Source organism: Bombus bifarius, unplaced genomic scaffold, assembly GCF_011952205.1.
Source record: "Bombus bifarius isolate JDL3187 unplaced genomic scaffold, Bbif_JDL3187 scf7180000009243, whole genome shotgun sequence".
Lineage (NCBI taxonomy): Eukaryota > Metazoa > Arthropoda > Insecta > Hymenoptera > Apidae > Bombus > Bombus bifarius.
Window position 1 is genome coordinate 5,618,216 of NW_022884989.1, and position 16,726 is coordinate 5,634,941.

At 39.1% G+C, this 16,726-nt stretch overlaps 1 protein-coding gene across 4 annotated transcripts in view; it reads left to right on the top strand.

Annotated features, from left to right (window-relative positions):
• Positions 1-12,775, top strand: part of LOC117214784 (terminal nucleotidyltransferase 5C) — a 160,220-nt gene extending 147,445 nt beyond the window's left edge. For all 4 annotated transcript variants that reach the window (XM_033461103.1, XM_033461106.1, XM_033461105.1 and 1 more), the window contains exon 2: positions 3,225-12,775. In XM_033461103.1, the coding sequence (XP_033316994.1) occupies positions 3,225-4,550 (1,326 nt within the window). In that variant the 3' untranslated portion in view covers positions 4,551-12,775. The remainder of the gene's footprint in view (positions 1-3,224) is intronic.
• The last annotated feature ends 3,951 nt before the right edge of the window (positions 12,776-16,726 follow it).

The window sequence follows — 16,726 nt, forward strand, 5'->3', positions numbered from 1 at the left end:
ACACTCATACGTGATCGATATTTCGAAATTGATTTTTTAAACGACCGAGGATCTTGCGTAGATTGGTCAGGATGTTTTCGAATTTGTTTTTGAGGTATTTTGGGGATTAGGGACATTCTCGTGGTTGTTTGAAAGACTCTTTGATAAATAAGAAATTTTGTCGGGTAGAACAATTTTTGGGAATCTTTGGAAATGGTTTCGCTTGGAATATCAGGACTTTTGCGATGGTCACGCGATTACTTTAACGTTAAGGTGTTTTCACGTGGAAGAATAGTTTGAAACGTTTTAGAGTTCTTCGTGAGCTTTCGAGATAGCGTGGAACTTTTCAGATTCTGTTGCAGTAAGCTACGAAATCGTTGGGAATATTTAAAAATACCAAAGGCTCTTATGGCATGTCACGCAACGTTTCAACATATTTTAAGCCACGCTCCAATACCAAAAGAACCTTCGAAATTCCAAGGATTTTGAAACTTGAAATTTCTACGACGTTACAGAACATTTTGGAATACTAAAAGAAGCTTCTCGAAATATCTTATGATAGTGGAGGATCTTTCAAAATCGTTTAAAACATTACGAAATCGTTGATAGTATTTCGAAATAAAAGAAATACAAGAAATCTTTTGAAATATCGAGAATTTATTTTTAACTTTAGCTTGAAGCTTCCGTCAAAAAGCAGACCATCGAATAGAACGCTTCTTCGTCTGAACCTTTTAAGCAACGACTTAATTTTCTTAAAGAGATATCATCGAAGAAGAATGGGCGAGAAGTTTGAATAGCTTGTGCACGCTACCCGGACGTAACCTCGTGGCATTTCTAAACGTGAACATCTAACTCGCAGATACGAAGACATTCTCGAAGGGCGCGTTTGGTAACGACAGAATGTTAAACTTATCGATTTAGACGCTCCTTCAAGAACTTCTCATTGGTTAGGAATTTTGTAGCAACTAGTTAGTAAATCGTTTGTTGAGTATCGAAACTGTTTATCTGTTTTGCGGCAAGGTTCTTCGATTGATTTATGAAGATTTTCATCGATAATCATCGATTAAAAGTGGCCGTCTATCAGATTAAAATCACTGGGACGATACTTCGTGTTTATCATCTAGAACGATATAGTTCTGAATCTTTCATTGGGTAAACGTTGTATTATCATATTCATTATAGATTTTTGTTCTAAATATATTTTAATATTTTTATAAGGAGAAGACTAGAGATTCTTCTCACACTGGGAAATAGTTTCTAAGCGGTTCTAGTGATCGGAATATTTATAATTTTAATTTCTATATTTTTTTACTGCGCTATCTACATTTCCATACTTTTAAATTTTTATATTCGTAATCTATCCTCCTCTTTTTTTTTACGTGGGAATATCCTCATGGATTCCCCGCCGCTTCTGAAAGGCGGCGAGGTGGTGTCGGACTTTACCGACTAAAACCCTACGGTGGTCTACTTGACGTTCAAAAGGGATGCCCTGGGACCTCTTTCGAATTACTGCCAAAATACTTCTGTGTCTTCTCCCATTCTGGGGGAGTCGTTCCTAGATTGGTTCGGGCATTGGGAGGAACCACTCCTCTCAACGCTATTTCCTGGGCCGTCGTCCAAATCTGAGGAGAATTCGTAATCTATTCTATACACGTTTCATTTCCATTCCTCGCCAGACGTCTTAGGATATTACTGTTTCGACCACTCGCGGAGAGACGCGATCGCGAGATAGCACGTCAGCGTGAGTCGTAAATTCCCGTTACGTAAATTCCCGATAATCGACGCCACGAAGTGATCGATCCCCTATTAGGATAATAGGGATGGTTCGATTGAGGTTACACTGAATGAACAGGTATAACTTAATGTTTATTCCAACAACCTTGTAAAGAAGATAATTATACTGGTGCGTATGCACGAGTTAAGTAAGTGATTGATTTAATTATAGAAACCCGGTGATGACATGTTGACTATTCCAAAGATGAAGAATAAGTAAGGTAAAGTGACGATGCTGTATCGGAGGAAAGCTCTAGTCGTGGGTATGTCTAACGCAAGGGACCATCGGATCTGTTGATGACAATTTTGGTTAGGAAAGTGAGGGCGGTAGACATTGCTTCTGATTGGATAAAAGAAGGTTAGTGGACTAGGAAGGCCTTAGCCGCCCTCGATAGAAAGTTGCTAGTGGGAAGCATCGTACGCGAGAAAAACTAACTGTCCCGTGTCAAGCCGCAGTAGACAATACTCTTTAGAAGGCGATTTAAAAAAAGGATATTTGTTCGGTCTGAAAGACCTTAGCTAGCAAATTCCTGAGATGTATGATGGGTCCTTGAGATTATTGAGGGTACGCAGTAAGGAAGAGCGGACATCTGGTTCTCATCTTGCCCGCGGTGTGTGGCCTGGCCTAGGTAGAGGGTCGCCCGACGTAACAATTACATTCGCTCCAAAGTTGAGAAAGATCAAGTAAACGTAAGACATGGAGAAATGATATTTATATGAGAAAGAAAGCATAAACTACTAATATAAATAATAGATTTTACTAAAAATAAGGTATACAGTGTATATACTAAATATTACGTGCACGATATTAAGAGTTATCTTGTGTATTTCACATAAAACAAAACATATTGTAGTATCTTACTATTACAATTAGTTTACTTACAACAAATGAATTGTACAGGTGTTGATTAAAGAGGAAACGATAGTTGTTTAACGCGAACTAAACGCAACAACGTGTTATAATTTAAACAACTAAATAGTTAATTCGCAATTCTCGTCACCACGGATCCAACACTCTCTCACTGACTTCTCGATTCAAACTCTCTGAATTCTCAACTAACGCTCTCCGACTTCTCCACTGATACTGACTGTTAATTCGTCTATGTCCCTTAGCATCTCTTTGTCTTTTGTCTTAACCCCACCACACACGTGTTCCGCAATCGCTCGTGGCTAGGTTACGTTGGCCATTTCCACGAAACTATCCGATTGAAGGATCGACGACACATTGATGGGCCTGTCGGCACCTCGGCTTTCTCGCGATACTGTTTATGATTCACCCGATATCTTCTTTTGTCCACAATATTACAATACAATCAACAATTTCACTTTACTTCGATCATCCAATGTAATATAATCATACATATCCGACGGTATCCATTTAAGAAGGAACATAACGTACAATCTCAATACGATTGTAACCGAATGCGGAAATGCCATGGTTAATAACATCTCCCTTTTCTTTTCCGTTACAGTGTGGCTCCCTGGAGATCGGCGAGGAACGCCAGCGTCGGGTCGCTATGATGGAGTCCCTGTGCCAGGTGAACGGCACGAAGAGCAACGGAGGCAACGACAACAGCGCGAACAATGGCAACAACAACAACCACAACTCAGACTGTCCGGATCCGCAGCAGAGGCTGGCTGTGCTCAGTTTCGAGCAAGTTAGACGATTGAATGATGTGATGAACGAGGTGGTGTGCATCCACGGTCGTGGTAACTTTCCTACTTTGGAAGTCAGATTGAGAGACCTGGTTACCGTGGTCCGTAGCAAATTAGAGTCTGACCCGAGCAACGGTGGTGCAGGTATGAGGGTACGGGACATCAGGTTGAACGGTGGCGCGGCTTCTCACGTCTTGGCCACTGAGTCGCAGCCATATAATGACCTTGACTTGATATTTGCCGTGGAATTGTCGAGCGGGCGAAACTACGACAAGGTGAAGGCCGCGGTGCTTGGCTCGTTATTCGATCTGCTGCCAGAAGGTGTCAGCCGTAAACGTATCACCACGTGCAGCCTGAAAGAGGCGTACGTGAGCAAAATGGTGAAAGTGAATAACGACGGAGACCGGTGGTCCTTGATTTCCCTTGGGAACTCACGAGGGCACAGGAACGTCGAACTGAAGTTCGTCGACTCGATGAGGCGGCAGTTCGAGTTCTCGGTCGACTCGTTCCAGATCGTGCTCGACTCGCTGCTCCTGTTCTACGAGTGCAGCAAGCTACCAATTGGCGAGAACTTCTACCCAACCGTGGTCGGTGAATCGGTGTACGGTGATTTCCAGGAGGCGTTATACCATCTTCACAAAAAACTGATCTCGACGAGGCATCCGGAAGAGATCCGCGGCGGCGGCCTGCTCAAATACTGCAATCTCCTGGTTAAGATGTACAAACCCTCTCAGCCTGACTATATAAAAACCCTCGAGCGATACATGTGCTCGAGATTCTTCATCGATTTCCCGGACATCAGCCAGCAACGGGCCAAACTCGAGAACTACCTGTGGAACCACTTCGTCGGTCCCGAGGAGGAAGCCCTCAAGTACCAGTACCTGATGTTGCTTCACAGCGTGGTGGAAGAGTCCACCGTGTGCCTGATGGGTCACGAGAGACGACAGACCCTAGCTCTCATCGAAAACCTTGCGTATCAGGTGTTCTGCCAGGAGCAACAGCAACGATTGACGAATCATCAGCAAGCACCTCCTGGACCGCCCACCACATACGTTTACGCGAACGGTTACTATTACGCTCCAGTGATACCCACCGCGTGCTACACGTGCACGTGCAACTCGTGGATGGCGTGCTCGTCGTGATGCGACATCGACGCCAACGCCATCGTCGCCACTAGCACCGCCATCAACACCGCTACGACCACCACCGGCACGATCACCGATGTCCGCGATAACTCTATGATCTTTATTGACCACGGAACCATCGACGAGCCTCTGTTTACCGACCAGGGGGGCAATCGTCCTCAACCAGGTTACGATCGACGTAATTCGGATCGTCGTGGTTCGTGTTTATCCAACAATCTCGAGAAAGACGCTTGTCGATCATTGATCGTTCACGACAGCGGGTCAAAGGAGCAAAATCGTTTGCTCCTCAGTTGACGCTTGGATACGCGTCGAACATCGAACACCGACCGAACCAGAGTGTGACGTAGACGAGAAAGATTCTCGTCGGAATAAAACGGAGGAAGATAAAACCCGCGGTGATCGATTCGCCAAATGGATCGTGGGAGGACGGTGTTTATCGTTCGAGAGGGTTGGTGACAGTGAACAAAAACAACAAAAACGAAAGAAACAGCTTCGCGGAAGACTGAAGAGATCCAGGAGAAGATCAAATTCTAACCTAACAGCAGAAACATTTGTAATACTGCGCGTTTACGTCCCGGTGTATCTTTCTGTTTCTCCTGGACGCGTTTATTCAACTCCGGTGGACGATCAGTTGTCGCGGGAGGAAGGACCAAAACACAATGGTATTTGCTGTAAAAACGGTCGTAGGGGATCAACAGAGAGACTAAAGACTCCAAACGAAATAAAAAAAAAAAACAGAAAAAAAACGTTGAAATAAAGAAAGATAAAGAAACCAAGCGGAACGAATATATAGAAGAAGTAACAAAAAATGAATGTGTTGTGCCTAACGAATTCGAACGGATGGTGGAGAGAAACGGAAACCGCAATTGCGCACGCGCGGTGAAAACATGCGATGAATATACCCGGTAAACTATTATACTATTGTCGGTGCGCGCGTCGATGAAACGAGACGGACGCATATATGAGTCGCAACAGTGGCGCGAGAGAGACAGAGACTGTGCGCGCGTTGAGAAAAGAACACACACGCTTTTCAGAGTCCCCGGGAGGACGGTAGCGCCGCCATGCGATGGCGTCAGTTCACTAAGTGATACCGTATGGAACCGGAAGGAGGGAAGTCAATTTCGAAGGCGGAGGAACGACGACGAAACGGAATCGGAAGCTGTACGGAGAACAATACCGAGGAGTTCGAAAGAAAGGAAAGAGAAGAAGAAAAAACGCCGACGACGAGGGAGAACAAACGAAGGGACAGAGGGCGCCTGGGATCGGATCGGAGAACGAAAGGAACGGCTGATAGATAGCGCGTACGAAGGCGTCCGTCAGCGTTCCACGGTCGCTCCTCTTTCTTTCCTCTTTTCCCAAAACGAAGAAAAAAGAAAAACAAAAAAAAAAAAATGCAAAAAAAGTATATTATAACGAATGAACATATGATGTTTCGAGAAACGTGTAACTAAAGAAAAGGTAGTGGTAACACACACAGATTTCACAAAAAGTAAGCAAAAAGTAAACTCAAACAGATTAAAAATACAAAGAAACATTAACGGGCGTGGCGTTTACAAAAAAAAAGAATAATTATAAATATATAAATATATATATACTATATTTAAATATATAAATACATGTATAAAATCTATGTATAAATATTAATGTGTGGCTGTGAACACATTTCATTTAGATACTACTGTAACGTGATATATAAGATTGAGAAAAAAAAATCGAGGATGAGCGGCGCGATCGGTGCGACAACGAGAGAGTTTGTACGCGGAGAGTGTGTGTGAGAGAGAGAGAGAGAGAGTAAAAGGTAGAAGAGAGTAAAGGAAGGAGAAGGTGAACGAGGGGTGAGAGGCGTCTCTACTTGTTTTCTTTTCTTCTTTTTTTTAGTTTCGCGTCAACCAGCGCTGTCACATCGCCTAGACAAAACAGACAAACAAGAACAAAAAACCTAAGCAAATAAACAAAAAGAAAACATGGACACTCAAAGAAACAGAGACACCCTCATGTAACGTACATACACGCGAACACTTGGTAAACTGAGACGAATGTTGATCCAGGTAAAAAGAAGCAAACTTATCGTTTACCAAAAGACGCGCGCATAAAAACATGAGATGCTAAAACGACCATCTAGACACTCTTTCCAGTTCTAGTATTATAACAGGGAAAAAGCACCGTGACTAATCTTGGGATTCATGGAAGGACGTGTCGAGGGAGATTCGAGGTGACTAGAAGACAGAAGCCCTTCATCTTAGCCTGTATACGCGAAACTATACACATAACCACGTACAACGAGTATATGTATGAAGACTATAGGGAAAGAGATAAGTCACATTTTATTGTCGTTCGTATGGGAGCAATTTAAAAATATTTTATCAATCAGCCACATATCGAAATTGTCATCAGAATGCTTGTCAAAATGTTTCTCATATATTAGATATTAGATATCAAAGTACACCCTTTTAGCTACTTTTAGCAGCCCCAAAATGAAAAAATTAATATAATCGTATTCCTCGTATCTTCCCCTATAATCTTCTTCGTATCTAATCGCATTCGTATACATTCGTAGATATATAAAAACACACACACACACACACACACACGCACGTACGTGCGATCGAGCGATCCTTGCGGCGACCCTAGTCTCCGCCGGAGGCGACGGCGAACAGCTTGCATAACTTTCTTTCTTCTCGATACCGATAATTATTTAATACCTTATCCGACTGAACAGCAGCAGCGCCGCTCGCAAAGCAAAATACACGCGCGTTCGCGTGCCTATGTTTCTCCGGCCGTGATAAAACTCATTTGCATAATAAAACGTAGACTCTCGGCGCGGCGAACTTGCAAACTGTATCGTCCCGCGAATCGCTGTCGGTGCGTATACAAACGGGCACGCGTGTGTGTGTATCCGCGTGTGTATAATCTGTTCTATACACGCACAGAGAATATACACCACCAAGCCACGAATCTCCGAGCGTTTTTCGCGCGTCTCAGCAAATCTTTATCTCTCTAACGCGTTGTTCTCTTTCTCTGTTCCTGTAGCACGTAACGCGTAGAATATACAGATGAAACACACATACACATACACATACACACACGCACACGCAGGCACGCACGAAGTACAGAGACAGGTGCGTGTAAGCACAGAGAGTAAAGAAGAGAGAGGACGTATATGCTCGCCACTTGGCGTCTCTCTTTTATGTGCGTGTCCGTATCGACTGGTGACCCCGTTAGTCAGCATAGTCAGTCACTTTGCTCGCTCGCTCGCTCACCGGTTAGAACTTAGCCAGGCCTCGTTCGTTCGCTCGCTCACTCTTCCTTTCAGTTTGCAAGCGAAAGTAAAGGCCTAATAAAAAGCCCGCAAACTGGTTTTTCTGGTATATCGCGTGTTAATGCTAAGGAGAGCCAGGCAGGCCGACTAGCAGCGACGTTCTGCACCCGGTGCGCGCCTCTAGCCGCCTGTTCCTTCTGTTTCCATCGCGATCATTTGTTTCCAACCACCTATCGACGATCCCTATCCCTCTATTTCCTTCGTTACGGCTAATTTCTCATCACCTATCGACGATCCTCGTCTCCCCGTTTCCTTCGCTGTCACTAGTTTTCGATCGTCAATCGACGTGGCGTTGCTCCTCCTAATAATCATTTTCATTGTTGTTCTTACTATTATCCTCGTCTCTGTGATCTACGGTAGCAATAGCCGGCCGTTACATCGAAACTTTCGTTCCTTCTTCGTAGCTTCCATCGTCGAATACACTGCGGATGTTCCAGTGGAAAATGGAGAAGATTCGCGAACGTTAATTACATTCTCGATTTGCAACGAAGGGTTTAAGATATTTGTTGTCGTGTTGTCGAAGATGTTATTAGTTTCGATGGTTTTGCATGATTGCGTGGTTGTTAGTAATCGGTAGATGACGGACGTTTGTGCAAATTTAGGTTTTATTTAATTCGTTAAGGAAGTGAAATCTAAGCAGAGATTTCTGTCGCACACTAATTATCATAAATTGTATGTTTCGAACATTCTTATTCATTATATATATGTAGAGTACATATTCTGCACATTTAAATTTTCCAATAAACAGCATAAACATCCCGTCTATTAATTAGAATTGACAGTTTTGTGTTTCTTTTTAGGATTACATGGTAATTTTGTTAAATGTGAAATATTAGAATGACTTGAGTCGGGACTCTACCGATTTTGGATCGATATTTATATAATGTATCGTATGAAGCGTAGAAAGAAAAGACTCTTTTTTTTCTACCACAACAAGTTTGAAATTTTAGATCGATATGTATCCAGAATGTGTTTAGATAGATCTTAAGAAGCCTCGAATTTGGAACTCGAGATAAATTGTAACTTGCGGAAGTTTGACTTGCAAGTTCAATGGCTGATATAATTAGAGTTTTTCACAACTTTCTTCAAGGAGGATAATTCGATTTCCAACTTGTTCCTACGAAGAGGATTGATTCTTTATTTCTCGTCTACTTTCTCATTCGAACATCAGACGCGAATCTATCAACAATCCATTAAAACATTTCGTAATATCGTCCACTCCGTATATGTCAGTCCGTCTCGTTTAATTCCTAAGAACTTTAAGATCGTATTGATCATCGATCGTGTCGATCTATTGATCTGTCGATCCAAATGTTGACCGTTCTTTTTAACGTAGGTGACAGGATTACAATATATATATATGTTCGTTCGCGCCAAAAAAAAAAACTTAATAAAACGTGTACATACATGTAACCATAAATTGGGAAAAAATTAAAAAAAAAAATTTATCTTCTTTTATCACATTCGTATTTTTACTAATTATATATATATATATTGTTATAAAGTATATCATTGTGTGAAGTTTTTTAAACAATTTTTTATTAGTATAAAAAAAGCTCATCATTTGGCTATGATTCACAGATGTTTATTTTTTTAAAAATTCCCTATATTTTTCTTCTTTTTCGAGATTATTGCTTCATATAAAGAAAAAGTTCGATTTTTAAAATGGAAACGGCTACGGTTTATTTGTCTTTGATGAAGCAAGAGTTTTAAGAATACAAACGCTGAAAATACATTCGATATTTTATAGCCACGTTTCTTTTAGAGATGTCGGAGGATTCATTTGTACGTTCGTTCTTGAAAAAGTCGATCGATTCCGCGGCGATTAATCATGACGTAAAGCATAATAGCCAGATAGATCTTTGAATCTTTCGTCGAGAAACTCTTCTCCTAGACGAGAGATATTCGATAAAAAGCGATTGATCTTTCTCTCATTAATTAACATTTTCATCGAAGCGATATTTGTTGCCCAATTAGGAAATTTTGATCAATTGATAGAACAAGAATTGCATGATTTTTCTGTTTCGCGATACTCGACAGACTCGTGAATAGAAAATTTTGTAGTCGATAAATCAGTCAGGTAAATTAATTAAATTTGAGATACTCGTGATTCTTTGCGATTCTTGTATAAATGAAAAATCTCGAAAACGTGTCAGATTAAAAAGTGGAGTGGACGATTTAGGCAAATTCTAGCTAACTAAAATGAATCCGTATTATTATTTTTATGCTGTATTTCGAACGATCGTTTCTTCTTTCGTTTCGTCCTTCAAGGTGAGTTTCTTCTGATTCGAATCGAGTAGCCAGAGCAAAAATCTAGGGCTCATTGCTAAAGAAGAATATCACAAAAATATAAATCGTAATATACCGAGAAAATACTCTACGAACCTCGTTCTAGATAATGTGTGTTAGATCTAAGTTTAAAAACAAAAAAATAAGAAAAAACAAAAATAAATAGAATAGACTAAGGGCGAGAAACTACGAGTAACTTCTTCGGTGAATTACAATTAAAAAGAAATCTGAAGAAACCTTACTGACAAATCTTCTTGCGATATTCTGAGAAATCTGTTCGAAGCTTTGGATTTGTTTCGTAATAAAAATACAAAATTGAATAAATCGAGACGATATTTCGAAAAGGTGTACGTGCGTCATCTCGATTAGTCGCTAAAAAGGAAGAGACGTGCGAGTTAAATTATTAAATAGAAAAGCAACGCCAGAATGGAAGTAGCTTTTAATCGACAAATCAAAAAAAAAAAAAAAAAAAAAAGAGAAGAAGAAATAAACGATAAATAAATAATTGTTCATCTGCGTTCTAGAACTTCTTGCAAGCGAATTGTGATTAGTCATTGTAATTTTGTATCGTGATCTGTAATTTCGAACGAGCGTGCACCGTGATAGATATGATCTTTCGTTATAGGGGAAGAATCGTAATACGTAAATGTCATCGAGTTGCGTGCGAGGGGATAATAACGAAAGGATGAAACAAGGAAAAACAAGGAGAAGAAAAAAGGAAAACGGAAAACGTGGTCATCTTCCGAGAATCTTGTACCCTGCCTTGGATTTTTCTTTTTTTTTTCTTCGTTTCCTTTTCGTTTCTCCCGCCCCTTTCTCCATCGATCGCGATCCTTTTTTCTATCGAACGTGAATAATAACCATAATCACCCGCCAACGCCACGTGGACAAATTTTGTACGATTTTGCGCGACTCTGTACTCCGATATGATTATACAATACACATACGCATATTACATATACATACTTATATATATTATATATATGATATACAATGATTTTTTTATATTTGAAAGAGAAGAGAAAATAAAATGCATTTGCCTGACACACCACGATACATGGTTATTATTCAAGGGTTGGAAAACGAGACACGAGCCTCCTCCTCTGTGTCGCGGTTTGTCAGAGTGATGACAAACTCGACGAGATTATACGTTAATTGACCGATCAGCTTAATTGCCGATAAATGGATGAAAAAGAAAAGAAAGAATGGGGATATTTGACGAAATAAAAGATTGAAATGTCAGAAGAAAGGATGAGAAGCAGGTGCTCGTGTACGGAAGCACAAGTGTTCGAGTTTGTACAGACACCAAGGTTGACTTGTAAAAGATAAACCAAGCATGTTTCGTTGATATTCGATAAAAGATTCTCCACTTCTTCTCTTTTTTCCTTTTTTTTTCTCTTTTTTTTTTCATTGCTCGATAGACACGATGATTATTTTGTATCTTTATAAATTTATGCGTTCCGCCTGCTCGTTCGATTCTCTAGCGTTAAACGTGTTATAATTGGTGTCAAACGTGTTTGTGCGATTAAGCAATATGGTTTCTCCGTAGTCAAATAGTAGCGTGATTCGTTTCAAGGGAAGGGTTGCTCGCATACGGAATAAAGGGAATCGAAATTTGAAGATTATAGAAAAGAGAAATTGTAAAGCTTCGGAAGAGTGGAAAAGACAATGACAGCGCTGGAAGGGTAAAGAAGAGAACGATTTAATTACTACGAACCGAGTTTCTTATATTCACCTCCTAGTTCTTTGATTTACTGAAGACCGTCTCACGACCCCTCGAGTTTCTGTCGTAAAAGAAGAGAAAAAGGAAAACCATCTTACGCCGTCGATTCATCATCGTCCTCGAATAATCCCGAATCGTGGACGAAATAAAACAACACTATACACAGATACACGCGTGTACACGACTATTACTCGGTTTCTTGGGTTTTTAAAGCGAGTGAGACAGCGTTGATCGTCTTTTCTCATTGATAACATGCAAAAAAGAAAAACGCGGTGATTAAATTAATCGAAGGACGAAGATCGAGTTTTGAAGCTTTTTCAGATTTTCTAGAAAGAGAGAGAGAGAGAGAGAGAGAGAGAGAGAGAGAAAGAGAGAGTGAGTGAAAGGAAAACGATAAGGCTGAATCGAGAAACCAAGCCGAAAACGCGATAGAAATGCAACGTCGGAACGGAATTGGGTGAGAGTTCATCGAAAAATCGTTCGCGCGTTCCTGTTTCGAATATTCAGACGCTCGAGTCGAGGATATTCGACGATTTCTCACCCCTTGAATAAAGCATCGAGGTGTAAAGATATTTATAAAAATGAGATCACACTGAATTTCGTTTAACGCAAAATAACTTCGTCTTGGATAAAATGGAAAGTAGAATAATTTTAAGTAATTAAGCGTAAAATTTAAGCGTAAAAGAAATATTCGGAATGCGTCGATTGAAAATCGAGGATAAATGTGCGAGAAGGGGTAGATCTTACGTCTGTGTGAACAGAAACGCGTCGATATTATTACAGTTTTTATGGGAAGAAAATGGCGTATCTGTGCGAGGAGTGACATCAAAGATTGATCAATCGTCGTTCTTTCTTTCCTTCTCGTCTTTCCTTTGTCTTTCTTTTTTTTTTTTTTTTTTTTTTTTTTAACAGACGCAAGATTAGGGGGTATGAATATCGATTTGCTTGTACGAGTATTCAAGTGGAAGGTTTAATAATAAAGACTATGATTTACACCTGTACACGATTTTCTTATTGCGTACAAATTATCACACTGTACTAATCGTAACGATTTCTTAACATCTGTTGTTTCTAATCGTTTATTAAAAAAGAGAATAATTGTGTGTTCATCCCGAAAAGAAAAATTATCATTTTTAAGATCGTTCCGCGTAACTGTTATCTTTTCAAAAAAAAAAAAAAAAAGAAAAGAGAAAAACAGGATACTCTTCCCGTGATAATCACCTTTTTCACGATAGTCGTCGTCGTATCGTAATCATTGATAATTATTCGAAATTTCGAAATACATAGATAGATTCATCGAAGATCGACGATTTTTCGACTAATTCTTCGTTTTCCTCGCATAGATGCAAAATTCACTAGTTCCTGATGAAACAGTGAAACGCAATCACAACTTTCGTCCAGCGTACGTCCACGAAATCGTAGTCGAACGAAAACGTAATGTAAGTAAGGAGAAGAATCTTAAGTATACGCGTCGAATCTCACCCAACTCTGAATTTGTAAATGAACGATCGTAACGATCCGCGATGAAACACGAGCAAACCTTAATCGTGTAGATATTATAATCGTATTACGACGATATTATTACGGTAATTCATTAAACCAAAAAAGAGAGAGAGAGAGAGAGAGAGAGGCACATTGGATAAAGCATAAAGCGTGTAGCATAATTTTCGCGACTGGATGATGAAAGAATCTTCGCTTCGAGATCATTTTTTATTACTGTTACATACCTTTTATCGGCATTCGATTTGTATTTTAAGCATAATCAGCTCTTATTTTTAAATTCTTACAGATTCTTTGTCATTTTAAATTTGTCGTTCGATAAAATTATATAATAAACATTTATTTAGAAATCACATCGACTCTCGAAGGCTATCGTGAATGAAATTTGGTCCGACGCGAATTTTTTCTTTTAATATCAGCGTTCCGTGATGATATCATTACAGTGTTATTTGCAATTGCGAATTATAATTTTTTAGCCCTCGTCCAGTATCGAGCAACCATAGAACAATTAATCCCCGGTGCTCAATTTTATTAATCTTTTAATTTGTACGCGATTGTTCGGCAACAAACTTGCCGCTTATGGTCGCCTCGAAGGGTGAAAAAAAACAACATGAATTTTTATAAAAATTAAAACTGCAGCTAATCGTATTATTTTTCAACGAAAAAGAACAGAAAGATTTTTTTATCGATCGATTATGTAACTAATCAGAACGGACGGTCGTGACGCCGCCGAGTTTCCTATAAAAGCACAATCGAACGATGAACGAAACATGGAAATAAATAGCACGACTCGAAGAGGAACGTTCATCGAAATGTCGTGGAAATTATTCAGCCGACTTGCAGCAGACTGATCGCAGATATACATATTCGATAAGCTGTACAAACGCGATGTTTCTTGATTAGGTTAAGCTGTACGATAACAGAGACCGCGTGTAGTAGTCTCGCGAGCTAAGTAATTAGAACACTAGAAGTAGCTTCGTAGAAAAATCGTCTAGAAACATACCGATCGATCGATCGCATGAATTATCGTTTATAATCTAATCAGTAATAATCTCATTGAAATGAAATCGAACTTTGAAACTAGCTGCACACCTGTCTAAACGAAACACTGTAAGAATATATATATATATATAAATATATATATATTAATATAAACACGAAACAAAGTCTGCGAGTCAATTGTACAGTTCTTTCGATCAATGAAATCTTCGTTTAGACAAGTATCGCAACGATATTGTAATTAAATATCGAATTAAAGCGGACTTTAAACGTCGATACTTGTTAATCAAGTGTGTATTATGATCGGTAGAACGATTACGAAGAACGAAGCTTTCTCTTTCAAATACCATTTGCTCGTGAAATCAATTTTTCGAAAAATTATGGATAGTTGTTAGTAAGTATCGATATTTGCTTAACGTTTAATTATACGATCCCAAGATCTTGTTATTTAACCTGTTAATCGGGAAAACCTAATTAATAAGAGTCACTCGACCACTTGTCAGTCTTCTTAGATTGTATATTCTTTTCTTTCTTTTTCTCTTTTTTTTCGGTCCAGATATCTACTATGTATTATCTGACGCCAGATAAGAATGCAGGTGTCTATGAATTATCGTGTCTTCGTAAATCTGATTAAAAGAAATGGGATTCAAACAGGAATTTAATTCAAGTGTTATAACAAGTACTATATTTTGGATATTTTCTATACTTCTGCATATTACGCGACCTCTCCTGTATCCTTGTAACTTTAAATTTCCCATAAGCGCACGAACATCGACGATGTATCCGATGGAAAATTTGCACTAACTTTAATAAATTAATCGCAGATGTTTGTGCGTTTGGCACAAATGGCAAACTTGAAGGTTTAACTAATTTGGATGAATGCATTGCAAACATATACGAATTTATAGAAAGTTTAGAGTCGCAAACAAATTCTTTTAAAATCCATTTACACCATATAATTGGTATTTCTAAATTATTTGAAGTCAATTTAATTGAAACTGATTGATACCTGTTGAATATCAATTCCGCGACTTCTTGTGTATTCTTGTAACTTTAAATTTCCCATAAGCGCACGAACATCCAATCCGATGTAAAATTTGCACTAACTTTAATAAATTAATCGCAGATGTTTGTGCGTTTGCAGGAGATTTAAAATGGCAAACTTGAAGGTTTAACTAATTTGAATGAATGCATTGCAGACATATACGAATTTATAGAAAGTTTAGAGTCGCAAACAAATTCTTTTAAAATCCATTTACACCATATAATTGGCATTTCTAAGTTATTTGAAGACAATTTAATTAAAACTGATTGATTCCTGTTGAATCTTAATTCCGCGATTATAGTAGTTTTTGGCTAAAACTATGACCCTATTAACAGGTTAATCCGTATAATTAAACATCTTCCGTTTAATTCGTTCTACGTGTAAGAAAAATGGCAGGATCTCTCTCCTCCGCACCACCAACAGAGTTAAGAACTCTCTCGACTAGATTCGAAAACCAATTCGATCGCGAACAAACATCACCACGGCCACGTTTCCCTGTATCTTGTACGTAACTTCTTTTGATACTAAACGGTAGAACGCCAAACGCCCCTTTAGAACTCTGTGTATTTCGAGGAAAGCAAACAGAGCACGTAGGTTCGCGGATGCGAACGAAATAATGTCGTGTCGATGGACGCGTTTAAAAAGCGACGAACGATCAAACTTTCGTTCAAATATTAAAAGGATAAAATGACATTAACGAGGAATCGAGGAGTCGAAATGGTGAACGATTTTAACGTGCAAATGTCGAAGATGAAAATTCCAGTTTTATTAATTTTTCAGACAGAAACGTATAATGCGAACAAATTTTTCCAAATTGCTTAAATTTATTTTATCTTTATTCGTATACCTGTTATATCTTTATCTGTTTTAATAAAGTGGGGAAAAACGATCAGATCGACGTTTACGATCAATTTCTCTCTCTTTCTCTTGCAATAATTTTTAAAGCTAAGATACATTATTTTACGATATACGAATTGAAAGAAAATTTCAATGAACACTTACCATCGTGCACGTTCTGTTTTACGATTATTTTAAACGCTAAAGTAAATTGTTCCTCGCAGAACATACAGTCGAAAAACGAATTTCAATCGACACTTACAACCGCTAACTCTATCCTACAGAGCCCTAAAAACTCCAACGAATTATTTTACCATTCGTGACTTTTGTTCGCCTGTATTTTATATTTTACATTCTTTCCTGCTAAAGAAATTCGCCTTTCTTCTCCTCTCTCGCTCCACCTCTGTTTGTATCGTTTCGACGTTTGTACGATTCATCGTTTCAATTCGTCGATCGATTGA